The sequence below is a fragment of the Patella vulgata genome, chromosome 4 (assembly GCF_932274485.2).
Source record: "Patella vulgata chromosome 4, xgPatVulg1.2, whole genome shotgun sequence".
Lineage (NCBI taxonomy): Eukaryota > Metazoa > Mollusca > Gastropoda > Patellidae > Patella > Patella vulgata.
Genome location: NC_065882.2, coordinates 76,289,782 through 76,309,112, shown reverse-complemented (window position 1 = coordinate 76,309,112; position 19,331 = coordinate 76,289,782). Strand labels below are relative to the sequence as shown.

The 19,331-nt window shown below is 34.2% G+C and overlaps 1 protein-coding gene across 1 annotated transcript in view; it reads left to right on the top strand.

Moving 5' to 3' along the window:
- Positions 1-19,331, top strand: part of LOC126819283 (inactive tyrosine-protein kinase transmembrane receptor ROR1) — a 247,167-nt gene that overhangs the window by 112,388 nt on the left and 115,448 nt on the right. The window contains exon 2 of the mRNA XM_056100080.1: positions 769-837. Within this exon, the coding sequence (XP_055956055.1) occupies positions 769-837 (69 nt within the window). The remainder of the gene's footprint in view (positions 1-768; positions 838-19,331) is intronic.

The following is a 19,331-nucleotide window of genomic DNA, read 5'->3' as shown; positions in this document are numbered from 1 at the left end:
AATATTAAATTATGCTTCCGATTCATTTAATAATGCTCAAAAATGCTGATGTAGTAATTTGAAAAGCACGATTCTATGAGGTATTGGTTACCTAGAATTATGAGAGAGTTACCAGTACATTTTTGCTGATATGGCTAATTTGTGTGTCTGGAATAATTTAATAATATCCTGGTTATCATTAGAGCTACTACTCCTAAGCTCTTGTTCTAGTCATATTTGTCAGTCGTAAGTGATTAGCAGTGGAATTGACCAACTAGACAACTTACATGCCATAAAACTAGTATTTCAAAGAATTTAATCTATAAACATAGTAAATACTGAGAGATTTACAGTTTTTGTGTGTAAAAATACTTAATACTATACAGAAAAATTGGTATGACACTAAAATTAAAAATCGGCTAATCTTGCTACAGAACTGGTAAGTCAAAATTGATCAGCTGGCAAATTTTTGAAGTGAAACTCCTGCTCTACACCCTTCATTTGTGCTCACAAATCATTCTGATTAAATGATATAAAAAAAAACAAGAGGAGATAATCACAGTATGATTACCTATGCACATGTACTGTAAAATCTTTAATATATGCCAAAATCTGGACACCTCAGGTGTATATATGACCCAATCATCACATGTGTTGAGATCAAAGCCCGAATATGATATTACCCTTATTCCAAGACTCGTTATTTATCATACAAATAAATGCTTCAAGTTTTTTCAGTCATTGACGAATAATTTTGTTTATACATTGTGTTTTATTTATTTATTTTAGGAAGCCTAGCCATCAGTGTAACGGTAATTCCTCAGACCTTTGTTTTATTGGCCTTACAACAGATGATGGGTAAGATCATACCTTCCTACTTCACTCGTTCTTATCGTTATCTAACATCTATTGGCAGTATAACCCTCTTTAACAGTGATGCAACATGTTGGAATCATTTCACCTACCTACCATATCGCAAATCAGTAAAGTTTTTATATAAAAAATCTTGCTGGCACTGACTATTACACCTATAAATTTACTTCAGTACAAACAAATTTAACCATATCTCAGTGTCAGTCTACCTAAATAATCATTCTTTTCTTTCTTTATAACTTTCTCTTTTTTTTTGTAAAAACTTCTATATATGAACTTTTGTTATTGAGTCTAGTCTTTGGATATAAATATCTGTGATGTATAATGAATATCTGTGATATATAATAAATATCTCTGATATCTTGTAAATATCTGTGATGTATACTTATAAATATCTCTGATATCTTATGTGATATATAATAAATATCTCTGATATCTTATAAATATCTGTGCTATCTTATAAATATTTGTGATATCCTATAAATATCTGTGATTCATTATAAATAATCTTAGATGTATTATAAATAGCCGTGATATCTTATAAATAGCCGTGATATCTTATAAGTATCTGTGATATATGAATAAATATCTGGGACATATTATGAATAAATATCTGGAATATATTATGAATAAATATCAAAATATTTACTGTGTTGTCCCTTACTCCACAGGCCTAACATAATTTCAGAAAAATAGTAGCTTATTATTTTGAATTATAAATTAATAGTAACTACTAAGAATAGGTAAGTGACAAAGGTAGGGTCGCCTGTCCAACCTCATGGGTTTTCTAAGGTCCTCTTGTTTCCTCCCGCTGCTAAAGACTCCTACGCGGAAGCAAATTATTGAAATAAAATTGAACCATATGTTAGTCCCAAAATGAGCTAGTTTGTGTTGAGTGGACGTTAACCCCCATTTCTCTTTCTATATATATATATTTACACTTGTTTATCCAGACATCTTGAATATAAATCCATATCTACCACCATAGTCTACATCATTTATTATGGATGCTTATAATTAAATTACCTACATATAAAGAGTACCGAGATAGGAAATGCACAATCAAGGACATTAAAGTATACATCACAGTTTTATGAGCATCTAAAATGGTCACAGGATAGAAGCATCTGGTGCATTTTTAAGCTGTTCTTGGAACATAAACCTTCAACCTCCTGCCAGTAGTAAAATAACCTCTCTTTGTAAGTCCCCCCATATTTTGAAAGAAAATAATTATTGGTGTATTTTTAGTGATGTAGGGTCTGGGCAGTGTTTAATGTAGTGTACCTAGTAGATATAAGATAATTTATACATGACTAGCAATAAGAACCTTTGATGTAATAAAACATTGCTGTGTGGATGCACTTTACCTGGAGTCAACAGACCAAATAGTTACAAACTTTTCATATTTTTAGTCAGTTTTATCTTATCTACTAGGGCCTGACAAGGCAGCTGTGTAGTCATTGGGATGGGACATTATATTCTGGTTGGAATAAACACATCAATAAACATATACAATGCTTGCTGTCATTGGGACATGTCTAAAAATCCTGTTTACCACTTTTAAGCGTGTCAGGAACAGTTCCAAGAACAGAACTTTTACTTATTGAGTAGTCTAAACAGGTCAATCAAGAGCTTCCTGTTCAGAGAACGGTTATGTAGAAATTCCATTGGATAAATCAGTGCAGCAATCTTGGTTTTCAAGGAGTGAAAGATTTTAAAATTGATAGCCCACAGCTAATTTAGTTAATAGAAAGCTTATACATTGTATAATCTCACCATGAGCCAACTACATGTATATCTGTAATCACTGAGATAATTCCATATCAATTAAATATAAAAATTCTCCCCTGTCAATTATAAAAGACATGAACCTGGCTATGTTAATCTTATATTTTCTTCAATCTAACAGCTGCTGATTTGACATGATTGGTTCCGTTCAACGTAATTAACTTTATAAAGATAAATACAGCTTTACATTAATTGACGGATATCACCAACAAGGGGTGGACATATGTCTTCTACTTTTAATTTGTGCTTTTAAAAAAGTCAACTTTCTTTTCAATTATAACCAAAGTTATAAAAGTAGGCTCTGGTAATAACTTTTGACAAATGTCAGATTTTGAAAGCTGCCACCCTCTGGGGAGTCTTTCTTTTGAATATTTCTTTCAGTTGATGTTTCTGCTTGAATGATTTTTTCTAGTTGTCATCCATTGTTACTTTCATTTATACCATAAATTTACAACAAACAATTTACCTGCGAATTTACCTGTATCAAATACAAAACCATTTATTCATATTTATTGATATATAATTTACGTGAGAAGTAGGGTCGCCTGTCCAACCCCGTGGGTTTTCTCCGGGTCCTCCAGTTTCCTCCCACTGCTAAAGACCCCTACGTGCAAGCGAATTATTGAAAAAAAAATTAAACCATATGTTAGTCCAGAAATGACCTAGTTTGTGGCCACTGTCCTGACAAAATTTCCCTCATAGCACACTGTATGGCATATACCCGTCTTCATTAGCCCAGTCAGAACAGAGCAGTAGGACGTTAAACCCCATTTCATTTCATGTTAATCGTATTCAAAATTGTAGATCATTAGGTTCTTGTTTAAGAGCATTGCTACAAGAAGAATAACAAAATTACCAAGAACAAGGCTTATCTGACAACAGTTTTTAGAATTTATAAAATAATTTATTAAAAGATTTTTGAAATCCTAAAATTTTTTTTCCTATTGCAGTAAGCTGTCACTTAACTTTCCTTCAAATAAGTAGGAAATGAGAGGAATCCAATTGTCCGTATATTTAATTGGTATACCTTGTTCTTGTAATAGACGTTAACATTTAATAATCTGTTTCTGCCAATCAAATCTAATCAGGCAGGCAATATTACATGTTAAAACACATCAGAAAAGGTGAACTTGTTTATTCTCTTCCTCTAAAACCAAACAAACTTATACATGCTTCAAATATTTATTTATCACACTACATTCTTATAGCTTTTGAAACTCTTCGCTGGTTATGCCTACTTTTCCCTCCAACATAATTGGCCAAATAATGGTGAATTCGTAATAAGAAAACACGGTTTTGACAGACTTGAAGTCTTACATGCCATGTTCGGATGGTTTACTTTCTCCTTGTTCAAGCTTTTTAACTAGAATTTTATTGATCTCGGCAACTCTTTACAACCAATCTGTTCTAATTGATAGAATTACAAGAGATTCTCAACCAGATTCAGACTTTACTTAACATTATGAAGGGGGTTGGAATGGAACCACAACAAACTGACATTGACCTCAAATTTGTGGTGTACATAGCGGAACCATGTATGTATGTAGGTTAATTCTGACAAAATAGAAGTCACGAATACCAGGACAGAAAGAAACTTTTGTAATGTTTTAATTATCTGGAGAACATTTACAAGCATGGTTGAGATTTTCCTTGTGGCTAGGACATAGATTCCAAAATTATTACTTATTCCCAAATTTAGCTTTCAAAAGTTCGATCCATTGATTTCCTGCAAGTTTTTTTTATGTTCCCAATGGAGAATAGTTTGGTGATGTTTATAGGGATTTTTTGTCAGGCAAAGGAGATGGCAAGGGCTGTCGATCTTTTTCTTGTGGGGACCAAAGTAGTATCTTAAAATTAAAATTAATTTTAAAAAGTTAACACTTTCCAGGAGGAGAATAGTCCAGGGATATTTCATGCACTTTATACTAATTGACACGTCATCAGCAAAATACACTGCACATTGTATCATAAGGTCTGTCATTGAGTAAACTGGTGTGGTTTCAATTTCCCAGTTGTACGTGACCAGGAATAGGGTCACCTGTCCAACCTCATGGGTTTTCTCTGGGTCCTCCAACTTCTCTCTCTCACTCTCTCTCTAACAACGTTTGTCAGGTCACTAGTGTTGTTTTAGGACTCCCAGAGCTTATTAAGATAAATAAACCATAAAATTGGTTTCATTACATCATTTGTCTGACTCATAAATTATAGATCATTTAGTAGATGATAACCTTTCATAAAAGCTCAGATATATCAGTAATAGAATTGCAATTTATCTTGGGGGCTTGGATGGCTGAATGGTTAGCACATGCGTGCTATATCATAAGGTCTGTTATTGAGTCAGCTGGCTTGGTTTCGATTTCCCAGTTGTATGTGACAAGGTGTAGGGTTGCCTATCCAACCTTGTGGGTTTTGTCCAGGTCCTCCAGTTTCCTCCCACTGCTAAAGACCCCTACACGCAAGCGAATTACTGAAATAAAATTGAACCATATGTTAGTCCCAAAATGACCTAGTTTGTGTCGAGTGGACGTTAATCCCCATTTCTCTCTCTCTCTCTCTCTCTGTTCATGCTTGACTTCAACTTTGAATGAAACTTTACTTATTCGTATCAAAATTAAATTGTGCTACACCTCGTTGTGGGTGAATCTGGCAGTCATCATGCAAAGTAATTGATTTACGATGAAAAATATTACAAGTCTGGCATTTTGCAAGCAAATGTCATAATAATTATGAGACACTTTAAAAACATTGCATTAATATGTTTATAGATTGATCGAGTATCTTTAGTCGATGTATTAATATAGAAATTATCACCAGTCGATAAATTTACACTGTAGATAAGATCGGATTTCACTTTCACTTTTAATATACTTGATAATTTCCCCGATTGCATCTTGTCAATTAGTAATTATGATATACAAGAAACCCGCATCTTTTATGTTCGATATATCATGGCAGCTGGCATTTCATGAAGAACTTGTAAAAAAATAAAGGTTCCCAGGTACGATATGTTTTAGCTATACAGTTGAATTTGATCAATCATAAAAACGGGTAACCTGCCTACAGTTAGTGATAGAAACAATTTTCTGTAAATATTACAAGCTTTGATGCTGCAAATGGGAGAATGGTAAAAAAATTCAATTTGTTTGTAAAGAAAAATTGGCGCGGGGTAGATTGAAAGCACCACATGTATGTAACAGTTAGTCAAATTCTATTTAGTACACTATGGTAATAAATTTGATACTTCTTAGTACAGACATTCTATAGTCACGGAAAAAAGACCATAAATAAAAAAAAGTAATACCATTTGTATATTTACACATGTTTTCCACTAAAAGAACGGAAAATATATGATAGTTTTTGTTTTATAGTAATCTTCATGCTCTTCAAATGATGATAAACATGAAGTTTGTTCGTATCCTGCCTAGTTTCAACAACTGTTGTGTCGGGAATTAATATATCGCTAATATTTTACTTACATAAATCATTTGATCTAAGATTTTTAGGCCAATGAACTTTACATAGATGTTGTATTTATGTCATTGTTTAAAGAGAATCCAAGCTGGTCATTAATCATTTGCAAAAATGGATGACCTAATTCTATTAATCTTTGATGAACTTGATTGCCAGGAATCCAAATCACCATGGACAAAGTTTTCTGAATTCAATTTTGATTGAACAGATGATAGACCAGAGTAACACATCCCAAGAGAGCAAAAGTTAGGCTCTTTTCGCGGAGCAGATGATAGACCGGGGTAATACTTTCCAACAAGACAAGAGTAAGACTCTTTTCGAGAAGTGTCACCCCCAAGAATTAAAAGAAGAAGAATAAGATGAGTAGTCCTGGTCCACAATTTATACAGATATAGATATACAGAAATTTACTAGTAAATCCACATACGAGATAAGATTAGATTTATGTGATCATTGCCTGTTACAACTCTTTACAACCCACCATAATAAATACATTATCTCTCTTCCAGTAGCTGTCATTACATACATTGTAATCATCCATCAAACTAGAGACAAACGGTCAACAGTTCCATTAAACTAGTTCCATTTTAACCAGACAAAATCGCCATAAAGTAACTTCTTAATTAAAATTCTAACCTACATGATGCACTTGGTTATAATTACTGACATCATGACACCAAGCAATTATAAAAACAAACGGTCAACAATTCCATTAAACTAGTTCCAGTTTAACAAGACCAAATCGCCATATTGACTCCTTAATTAAAATCAAACCTATATCATGCACTTGGTTATAATTGTTTACATCATGACACCGAGCAATTATAAAAAAAACGAGGAAGGTATTTTCAAGTGGATCACATTCACGCATTCGTGATTAGTTTGATTACTAATGATCTGTTGTATAATTGTATACTGGAGCCATGCTGACTCAATGAGTAAGGCACTGACTCACCAACCAGGGGATCTGGAGTTTGATTCCGATATTGGTTGAAAAAACTTCCTGTGACTGCCCATGAATTTCCAGCGCCGTTTCCACTTGTCAGTGGTGCAGAACAGAGGCCTTGGCAAGGAAGAGGATCCTGAGATTTTCCATTGTTGTTTCCCCTTGTCAGTGGCACAGGACAGAGGGTTTGGCAGGACAGTGTGTCTAGTTGTTCGGATTGGAAGAAAAAAAAAGGTCCCATGTACACATTGGTGTACAAGTAAAAGAAACCTTGACAGGGCTACATTGAGTTACTAGTCTTTATAAAAAGATTCCCCGATAATTTGAAATAAAACAAAAAGAATAAAACTGTAATGCTACTGTCCAAGCAAAATTATCCTATCACACTGCATGATAATTTTGCAACATTGCAGATTATATGAAGAAGCCACTGCCATCTTTAAATTTTGAGTAAATTCTTTTGATTCATATTTTGATTTTGTTTCTCATTTAAATGTTGAATAAACAATTTGATATTGTGAACAATTTGATATTGTGAACAATTTATTATTGTGAACAATTTAATATTGTTGTGAACAATTTGGTATGAAGAATGTAAATACTGATCTTCTGTATCTTTATTATTCTCACCAATATAAACAACAAAAAAGAGACAATTTTAAATTTTCTGATAATTTTGGCACTTGACGTTGAAGTGTGTTAAAAGTATTAAAGTATGAAGGTATTTTGTATGGTATATAATAGTACTCCAGTGTATATAGAACTAGGTAGAGAAGATAGACCTAGGTCTAACCAGGACTCCAGGGAGCCATTGCACTGAAGGTTGGCAGCTGTTTGATGGACATATAACACATCTTGTATTCCTACTCCATCCCTTGAGGACCCACGTGCCATTTTTATTTACACTTTTCAAAGTGATTTTATATCGTAATCTCTACTATAAATTTGAAGAAGAGAGGTTTATTACCTTTTAAAAGTGCTGGATATTTGGTCTTATGGACTGATTATTGTCTACGTATTTCAGAATATACTGAAAAGGGATTTAACATTTTAACATGCAGTGTGCTGTTTTCCCAAACAGTGCCGTTAAAATTTACCGGTACTCATTTTTAATTCCAACTGTCAGGGAATCTTTTTTTAAGATTTGTAACTCATTGTAGGCCTAATTGATTACAAACAATTTCTTTTAAATGGAATGCACATTCTAAAAACTTTATAAAAACAAGACATTTGTAGCTTCTTGAGATTATTTGAGATTCTGGTTAATTTCGTGAAGTGAACTAAGTGTGGACTTTTAATTCAATCTAATACTACTTTTCCATTTATAATCCTCCATGAAGCGAGAGGAAAGAGCAAAATAAAAAATATTTGTTTAAAATGTATAGGAAATGGAAGAAAATTGAAGTGGTATCAACCCTCAAGAACAATGGGGAGAATGTAGAACACCTTGACTAAATCTATTAGTACAATCATACAATTCTATGTAGGATATGTAAAACATGTAGATATTAGTTTTACCTATACATGTAGACATATGTAAAATATAGAATGACTATAATAATAGATTGCCTGTATATTATATATTCCATATGTTACATGCTCAATATACCACGCATGTTATTACCCTGTATTAACTCATCATACAGAAAACAACATGGCCCTATATAACCCTAGCTAACTCCAATATTTCCTTAGTAAATAAACTCAATTTATTCAATATTTCTACCTGTTTATTTATTATTAAATAATTATTCACTACAGTGATTCTAAATCAGTGATGGCTGGTATATAGACCAAGTTACCTACCACCCAAACATATCCACCATTATATCTGGCGATTCTACTGGTAGCTGTTATTCAGGGGTTATATTCTTGCCTGGATCATATATTTTAATAATAGACCCAGTTACCTACCAGCCAGAAATATTCACCATTACATCTGGCGATTTTACTGGTAGCTGTAATTCAGAGGTTATGGGATCACGGGGTCTAAGTGGGTAAGACGCTGGCTCGCTAGTCTGGAGGTCGAGTGTTCGATCCCTGCATTGGCCGTGAAAGTCCATCCAGATTTTCCGGCGTGGTTCCCCTTTGTCAGGGATGCAAGACGGAGGGCCTGAGAAGGATAGCTGTTTAGTTGTTCGGATGGGCGAAAAACCGAGGTCCAGTGTACACATTGGCGTGCATGTAAAAGATCCCTTGACAGTTGGAATTCGATATAAGAGTAGGCCGTAGTGCCGCTCTCCGGGCAAAATTTCCCTCATAGCACACTGTATGGGCGATGCCCATATTCATTAGCCCATATTCCTGCAAAGGTTAAGATTATTTAGTTCTGATTGAAAAAAGCAACATTTGATAAAGCAGTCGTAAAACTTTTCTTAGCATCTATCATGACATTGTTTCTTTAATTATATAGAATTTGCAACAATATTCCCATTTGCAACAATATTCCCCCCCCCCCTCGTCATGAGCCAATGATGTTTAAACCCCTCAATATTCTGATAGCTATAACTCTTCTTTTAGCTATTTTTGGTCTGTCACAGCCTTGAATCTGTTTTTTCATCCTTCATGCCTGAAGGCATGTCATTGAATAATGATGGTGATATTTAGAAAATAGAGACAGAGCGTGCTGCAATGTCAGTTTTCATTCCTGGGCTTTGTTGATGAAATAATTAGAAGCATAATGGAAACAGAACTGATACTTCAGACCAAATCAAGGAACGGAAAAAACAATCTGTTTCGTGTACCAAAAACAAAATTGTCATGTCAATATTCTATCTCATTATTCAGTTAGGGGCGAACTGTCTTCCATGAAAAAACAGTGATTCACAAGTACAATGAATATTATTAGCTCTATGAATATCGTAATAAATGGGAGATGTGGAGTTTTAACGTCAACTCAACACCAACCGGAGATCTCACAGAAGACCCACAAGGTTGAGTAGACGACCCTTCTCCTTGTCACTTCCTCATTTTTTTAGTTGTTTGGATTGGATGAAAAACCGATGAGCAAGAAAAAGATCCCTTTGCAGTTAGAATTTGATATAAGAGTAGGCCATATCACCATATCGCGTATGCCCGACTTCATAAGCCCAGTCGGAGAAGGAAGTTGAACCCCATTTCATTTCATTTCATTTTCTTAACATATGGCATTTCTGTATTTCAATAACTCCAACCCTTCTTCTTGTCATGTAGAAGGCAAAGTTTTGAAGCAGGCACTTCACTCAACAACATACATTATAATCCAAAATGTAACAGATCGCTCAGTCATTCACCCCTCATTAAAAGCAGAAGTAAGTACACCCTGCCCATGTGTATGACACTCATCATTACTTGTACCTATCTGGAGTGACAGTTTGGCATGGGGTTTCAGAAACATGAGCTAAAATGGTCAATAATCTTTCTTTTTTTAATACCAGATTATTTTATAGATTGACAAGTGACATTCTATTTGCAATCAAATCCAAATAATTGATTTTTTCCACTTGTTCAATAGATAGCACATCCACGATAACCGACTGTTAAATCCACATCACCTTGTAGGTGGTACATCAGAACTATGTAACTGGTGACATTGATACACAATTTTTTATCCTTTTTAATTCCACTCCAGCTGGTTTTAATTCCTTTTCAATTGACTGCAGAAGACAGTATTAAAGGTTATTCAGACAATCAAATTCAACATAAAAAATATCACATGTCCTTCCAATCAATATAAAACAAATTATGTGGTTAAAAGAACATGAATGTTTTTTTTTGTGTTTTTTTTTTATTTTTTTGACCTGGTGTACATCTGTTTACCGTACATCTGGTAAGAAGGGGGATAAAACATCTGTTGTAGGTATTAATATATAATCCCCTTCTTTACCTTCATATTATTTCTACAACTGTTACAACATATAGATCATACACATATTCATCATGGCCTACATGTACTTTAGGTTTTTAAAGATCAATACAAAATGGAAATGGGGTTTAACATCCTACAACTATTACAACATAAAGATCGTACACATCGTTGTCATGACCTACATGTACTGTTAAGTTTTAAAAATCAATACAAAATGGAAATGAATTGAAATGGGGTTTAACATCTAAAACTGTTACAACATAACGATCATACACCTATTCATCGTTGTCATTGCCTAGATGTATTTTAGGTTTTACAAATCAATTAAAACGTTAAACTTCTTTTAACTATTACAACATAAAGATCATACAACTATTCATCGTTATCATGGCCTACATGTACTTTTAAGTTTTATACAAAATGGAAATGAAGTGAAATGGGGTGTAACGTTTTGTAACTGTAACAACATACAGATCATACACATCTTTATCATGGCCTACAAGTTTTACAAATAAATATGAAATGAAATCTCTGTACCTACTGGGCTAATGAAGACAACCATGCAGTGTGCTATGAAGGAAATTTTGCCCGGACAACAGCGCTAAGGTCTACTCTTATATTGAATTCCAAGTGCCAAGGGATCTTTTTCATGCATGCCAATGTGTACATGGGACCTCGGTTTTTAGTACCATCCAAATGACAAGACAGCTGTCCTTGTTAGGCCCTCCGTTCTGCACCACGGACATGGGGAAACCACGACGGAAAATAGGATGACCTTTCTCGGCCTCCAGACTAGAGAGCCACCATCTTACCCACTTAGCCACCGTGGCTCCTGGCTCCTATCGGTATCAAGCATATACAGTTTATTTATATAGAATTAGAATACCAGATGGATCTTACAAAACTTGACGTACTTAATCAGATGACCTCTTGATGGAAATAAATACAAAAATAACCTTGAAATTTTGTTTATTAATAATGCTGGATATTATTATAATGAATGATAATCACTAAATCAACCTTAAATGTACTGTTTTACTAATGGTTAGAGTTAGCCCCCCTTGAAGAATAGCTCTATAAATAGTTTATATCTCACGTTTACAACATGTTTCTCAAGTAGCGACCAGTCCTAGTGGTCAAATTATCTGAGGCATTCGATTAAAAAATGATGGGTAATCTGTAAAATGAGCACTAATTTATCAATGCCTATCACAATGATGGACATATCTAAATGATATTATGGTACCCCGAAAAAATTAACCTCAAAGCCAGAGAAAAAAATCTTGTTGTCACAGCATGCATTGAGTGTAGTAGCACAGCAAAAAACATCGAACCATCAAAAAATGGTAGTTAGTAAGTCTGCAATTCCAATTTGATGGAGGCTTCATTTTTTTTAATGTACACCATTTTTTCAGCAGTGAAATCTGTTGGAATTCTAAGAGTTGAGCTCTAAGGTAAATTATAGGTCATGCCATTTGTTGTGAAGATATTTACCCCATGGTGGTCTGTAGGAGTTTAAGATGTTACCTTTAGTTTATACGAGATTTGTTTATATCTAAATCTATCATTGTTTTCAAGATGTTCAGCTTCAACAAGTCTTTTTATACACTGATGGTGCAGTTAGTTTTTCTGGATTTGCAACCTTTGATATCAAGTACCATGTATCTGTTTTAAATGCACACAAAAATTATTTAGAAGAAAGTTAAGAAATTATGTTTAATGGATCATTTCTACTTATTGCTTCTACTTGTCTTTTTTAAGACGAATAGAAGTTCACAACATTAGCCCAAAACAATGTTTTTTATATTGTTCTAGAAGATAGTCAGGATCTTAGAATTACAATCTGATTAAAATACAGATCTATATGTCGTTTCGTTTTTTTATACTTTCGATGGCCTACACTACATGAAGATCTGACAAGTTGTACTTGAAGGTTGTGTCAGGGGTCGCACAAACGGCTTTTGACCGTATGACGTCAGACATTGATTAATCAGTCAGCATTGACGTTTCTAGTGGTTAACCCACAGTTCCGCGCATGTCACGCCAAGAAGTCGCCGTTTCATTGGCTTATCCCTCACTTCAACCAAAATGCCGGTAATATAACAACTCTTCCGGATCCTAGTGTAGTAAAGACAAGTAAAACGAAATTTTGAACTATAAAAAAAGAAACTAAATAGAATCTGTGTTTTGATCAGATTGTTAGAATTAATCAATTACCGCAAAAACACTGGGATTTCATGGGCTCAATTTGGATCCCTAGAATCTATACCAGATTCAGCTAAATTAAAAGTTCAAGCTGCTTGATCGATTAATATATGTTGTAGTGTAATTGTTGTTATCCTGTCAATAATTAATATATCTGTTTTTAACTACCAGTAACTGATACTGTCATATGTATCATTGTTTCCTGTCCATTAAATATGATCTATTATCATTTTACTGTGAGTTATTTCACCGCGGGCGGGGTGGATGGCCGAATGGTTAGCACATGCACGCTGTATCATAAGGTCTGTCATTGAGTCAAATGGCGTGGTTTCGATTACTCGATTGTATGTGACAAGGAGTAGGGTTGCCTGTCCAACCTTGTGGGTTTTCTCCAGGTTCTCTGGTTTCCTCCAACTGCTAAATACTCCTACGCGCAAGCAAATTATTGAAATAAAATTGAACCATATGTTAGTCCCAAAATGACCTAGTTTGTGTCAAGTGAACATTAAACCCCATTTCTCTCTCTCTCTCTCTCTCTCTCTCTCTCTCTCTCTGTTTCTGTTATGTTCTCTTTATATGATTTTGGAAATGGTGGTAGTTACTATTGTCAAAAGTTTTCACTGCAATTGTCAAAAGTTTTTGTTGCTGCAATTGTCAAAACTTTTTGTTGCTGCCATTGTCAAAACTTATTTCAAAGCATATGTCATTCTTGACTATTTTTTTTTTTCTTTCACACACTCTGATTTCTTCTCTACCCAAGACACAATATCTTTATCACCCAAAAACAATTTCATAATGATAGATTTATCACAATCTCATCAACATTCTACTAGAACCTTCTGGCTTCTGGTACCATCATGGTACTTTTACAACAATTAGTTTCTGACAGATTTCCTGAAGAAGTTCAGTAAATCATGGTATGTTATTTAACACCGTTAGTACCAAGCTATTATATACATGTTACAAGTCTGTAACTACTATAACTGATAGAGCCGTCTTATGTTATACAAAACAATATGTACAGACGAAGCTGTGTTTTACTCGTTCAGGGTGAACAATATCCATTACGCAGACCTACAAAGATGCAACTCACAAACTAGTTTACAAGTATCGAGCATTGAAAAAGAATAAGGAAAAAAACACTAATGATGATTGCAAAATCACTCATCAGATTTTTGAACTTTTAAGTAGTACCATCTTCAAATACCAAAGTAACATTAAAATATTTGTGCATCCTTCCAGACTTGAAATTAATCACCATTATTCTTCCATTCTTTGAAGTCATTGAAAATAAAAAAAAAAATGCTGAACTTTTTTTTTTTATTCCAAATTGGTATCCCAACCCTACAAACATTTTTAAGCATTTTGTGCTACAATGTGAATGATATGTGAATTCCTGACGAAACAAACAAAGATAAATTCTTTTGTTATTCAGTTTATTGTACAAAAATTTGTACCAATCAAATGGGTAATGGTTGTAGTCAATACGAAAACCAAAACAAGACAAGTCTAATTTACCGTTATAGCACTTTAATGGCATCATTCCAGATTACGATAAGAAAAACTGACAACAGTAGAAGAAAAAAACGGTGATAAGAGGAACGATTTTAGGTTATTATAGTAGTAATCATATAAAATGTTATAATCCACAAGTTGAAGTTTTCATGTGAAAAGAAAAGATGTTTTAAGCTAGTTAGATTATGGTAGCACGATGGTTGGTCTTGTTTAACTGTGTTGGTAACAGACTGCCTGAATGGTTGACTTATACTGCTTTATTAACGTTTCTAGCAGGAACGGTAACACCTGCAGACGGCAAGCAACAGATAAATTACTTATACCTCTCTCTTACTCAACATGTTCTTCGCTTAACTGATAGCAACTTTTTAAATAAGCTTTGATGTTTTTCAAACGATTTTTTTATGGTTATGCGTAAGAGTTTGTGACATAAATTTAGTTTATTTACTAGATGCTGAAAATATCAATCGCTTAGAATGTTAAATTATCAGTTACAGATGTCAAGAAAAGAATTTAAAACACTTTTAAAACAAGCAGGAGGGAAACGGTTAAATGCAGGGAGGTCGGTTTTTAAAATGGTTCTAATCCATTTAGCTGCAGGTACGGATATGTATGCTTGGTCTTTCAATTATCAGGGGCACATTAAGGCATTGGATATTAAAGTGGCTTTATGGAAGATTAGATAAAGAGTTGACAGTTCTCGCTATAATATTTAAGGAATAGATAACGTTAATAGAATATGCTGAAAATTTCAGTCAAATTGCTCCACTCTGAACTGAAATAATAGATTTTGAATTTAAGGCTAGCCTTGATCATCAATACTAAAGTCGGTACAATAAAAAACAAAGTCTCAATTATCCATAAGAGCGAAGGGAGTCAAACAAATTTGATGGATTAACCTATAGATAATAATCCTGAAGGACAATGAGGTAAACTTCTTTTCAGTTAAACTCACTTTAGAGTTCTGTAAAGTTTTTAAGTAGGTTACAAGTGAAAACAAAAAAAATGACGTTTTTTAAGATTTTGAACTCGAAGGTATATGGTGTTAATATAAAGAAATTTGGATAAAAACATGAAAACTGACAAGATGGATGATCTAATCAATCATCTGGAAAGATCAGATTGGGATGATCATATTTTCTTTTCAAAAAATGTATTTGTGTTCACTAGACTGTATTAAAACCTTCAATCATAAAGTTCTGTAAATACAAACATTGAACTCCTATTCTGAGTGTGAATATTGATAATGAAATATATCTAGACATCGTCTTAGAAATTATCAATATCTTATTCATCTGTTAATATACAGTTATAATTCAAATAAGATCGTAATTCAGTTTACTGGTCAGAGTTGAATTAAATTTGAATAAGGTATAGAACAGTTTTGCATGGAATAATCACATGTTATGTGGCATTGATGGACACATGCGATGTCTTTTCGTATCCTTAGTAAATTTTCTTGTCTGTGTCATGACACAAAATGGAAGGGCTGGGAGATGCTTGTTATACTTCTATACCTTCGTAACCCTCAGTGGTGTCTTACAAAGAAAATTATCCATAAAAATTCACCAAGCCTTTAATTACTTTCAGTACTATTTGACAAGGGAGTCACGGTGGCTGCGTCACTAACCAGGAGATCCAGGTTTCAATCCCGGTGATGACCGAGAAAGTTCCTCAGGGTTTTTCAGTATGATTTGTCAGTGGTGCAGGACGGCAGGCCTAGCATGGTTTGTCAGTGGTGCACTACGGCAGGCCTAGCATGGTTTGTCAGTGGTGAACTACGACAGGCCAAACATGTTTTGTCAGTGGTGCAAGCCTAGCAAGGAAGAGTGTCTAGGTGTTCAGAAAATTGAGGTTCTCTGCATATCATTTGCAACAAGTTAAAGATCCTTTGATGGCTGGAAAGTGTAATATGTGTAGGCTGTAGTGCAGTAGTCTGGGCAAAATTTCCCTCATAAAAATCTGCATTGTGTATGCCAGTCTTCATTAGCCCCGTTTTGTAGAAAAATTTACATTAATCAACTTTTTATTTCCTTTCCTAACTGATGATTAAGAAACAAATCCCATAAAAAAAATTGGACAAATATCTATGAATGCTATAAACGAACTGGACAAATTTCAGTGAATACTAAAAGAATTGGAAAAATTTCAGTCATTGCCAAATAAAATTTGTTCGTATGATTCATTTGATTGTATATAATTTTTTTACTAATAATGTTAGAGAATATGATGATGGTAAATCCTGACTGATATTTATTCTGACTTCTCTGATGATCATTCAGATGATCAACTTTCAGTGACACGGTAAACTAAATAGATATTCTCCTCATCTAGGTGAAGATTTTTATATTTATTGCTAGAAAAAATAAAGATGTTTATATTCGTGACCTTTTACATTGTTTATACTCTATTCATTTCTACATCGACAGGAGTTTAAAGTTGTGTTACATTTCACTGTATACAAGTCTCATTTTAGTCGGACATACTTTGCCATTTTCAGGAACAACTATTACACAGTAAAGCGCTATTTGTATATATCTCTAATTGAAGGTTTGTTTTCGTTTCTCACCCAAACCATTCATTGTTTAAGTTTACGTGGCTATGCTGTTTCACAATGGGAAAATTGTGGAAAGAGTTATTGAAAATGTATATTTATCTTCAAAGTTTTTGGATTTTTTTTGAGAGTCACAATCACATATCTGTTAATGCATTTTTGGCACAATATCAAATTTTTTGCAGCTTAAACATACATTATGCAAGAGCTAAATCTGCCAATTGCAGATCTTTCTTTATTCCTGAAATGTTATCTAAATTATTAATTAGATATTAATTAACTTATCCAGACCATAATCAACTTTCAATGGCATCGCTAGCCTGCAATATTTACTGGATTAGAACCCGGTGTGCTGCTTCTGATTAAATCAAAAAATGTATAATCGAGACTATGTTTTTTATCGTACCGACTTTAGTAATGATGACTGCGGCTAGGCCCAAAATTCAATCTCTAAATACTCGGTTCAAGGTGGATCAATTTATCGTACCGACTTTAGTAATGATGACTGCGGCTAGGCCCAAAATTCAATCTCTAAATACTCGGTTCAAGGTGGATCAATTTGACTGAAATTTTCAGCGAATTCCCTTTACATTATCTAGGTTTTAACTATTATAGTGAGAACTACCAGCTCTTTATCTAATCTCCCTAAATGTATCTGTAATCCATTCTAAATTAAACTCAAATTGAATTTTAGTTTGCTTGTTTATACCATTAGAACGCCTAACACCATTTCACATTGATAAAACCTAAGTTCAAGGTTTGGCTTGATATATGTGTACAAGTATCATGATGCTATATACCAGTAGAGACAGTGGCGGATTAAGCTCCACCAAGGCCTGAGGCGGCAGTTGCTGGAGGGCCTATTTAGTTTTTAAATAGGGCCTATTTAAAATGGCGTTGGCCTAATTAATTTCGGGTCAGGGCCTAAACCCCCCCCCCCCTAACATTCATTGTCTATGCGTTTTTTACAAAATCTTTGGGCCTGAGGCTGCAGCCTCATCAGCCTCACTGATAATCCGCTACTGAGTAGAGACCCTGATACCACTTCTTTGGCATATAGTTCACTCTGATACAATTGTACTTTGGCATATAGCTAGCCCTGGTACTTTTGTACTTTGGCATATAGCTAGCACTGGATTATTGTACTTTGGCATATAGCTAGCACTGGATTATTGTACTTTGGCATATAGCTAGCTCTGGTACTATTGTACTTTGACATATAGCTAACACTGGTACTATTGTACTTTAGACTATAGCTAGCTCTGGTACTATTGTACTTTGGCATATAGCTAGCACTGGATTATTGTACTTTGGCATATAGCTAGCTCTGGTACTATTGTACTTTGGCATATAGCTAGCACTGCTAATATCATACTTTGGCATATAGCTAGCACTGGTACTATTGTACTTTAGAATATAGCTAGCACTGGTACTATTGTACTTTGGCATATAGCTAGCTCTGATACAGTTGTACTTTGGCATATAACTAGCTCTAGTACTATTGTACTTTGGCATATAGCTAACTTTGGTACTATTGTACATTAGAATATAGCTAGCACTGGTACTATTGTACTTTGGCATATAGCTAGCTCTGGTACTATTGTACTTTGGCATATAGCTAGCTCTGGTACTATTGTACTTTGGCATATAGCTAGCTCTGGTGCTATTGTACTTTGGCATATAGCTAGCACTGGATTATTGTACTTTGGCATATAGCTAGCACTGGATTATTGTACTTTGGCATATAGCTAGCACTGGATTATTGTACTTTGGCATATAGCTAACTCTGGTACTATTGTACTTTGGCATATAGCTAGCACTGGATTATTGTATAGCTAGCTCTGGTACTATTGTACTTTAGAATATAGCTAGCTCTGGTACTATTGTACTTTGGCATATAGCTAGCACTGGTACTATTGTACTTTGGCATATAGCTAACTCTCGTACTATTGTACTTTGGCATATAGCTAGCACTGGTACTATTGTACTTTGGTGTTTGAAATAAAGACATGTCTGAGACCTGTCCATTTTCCCCTCCTACGGCTATTTGTGAAACTTTAATCAGTCATGATTTCTAGTCTATTAGTTAATTAGCTGACACTAAATACTTTCTATTCTCATCTTTTTATAAATCACCGTGATTATAAAAACTT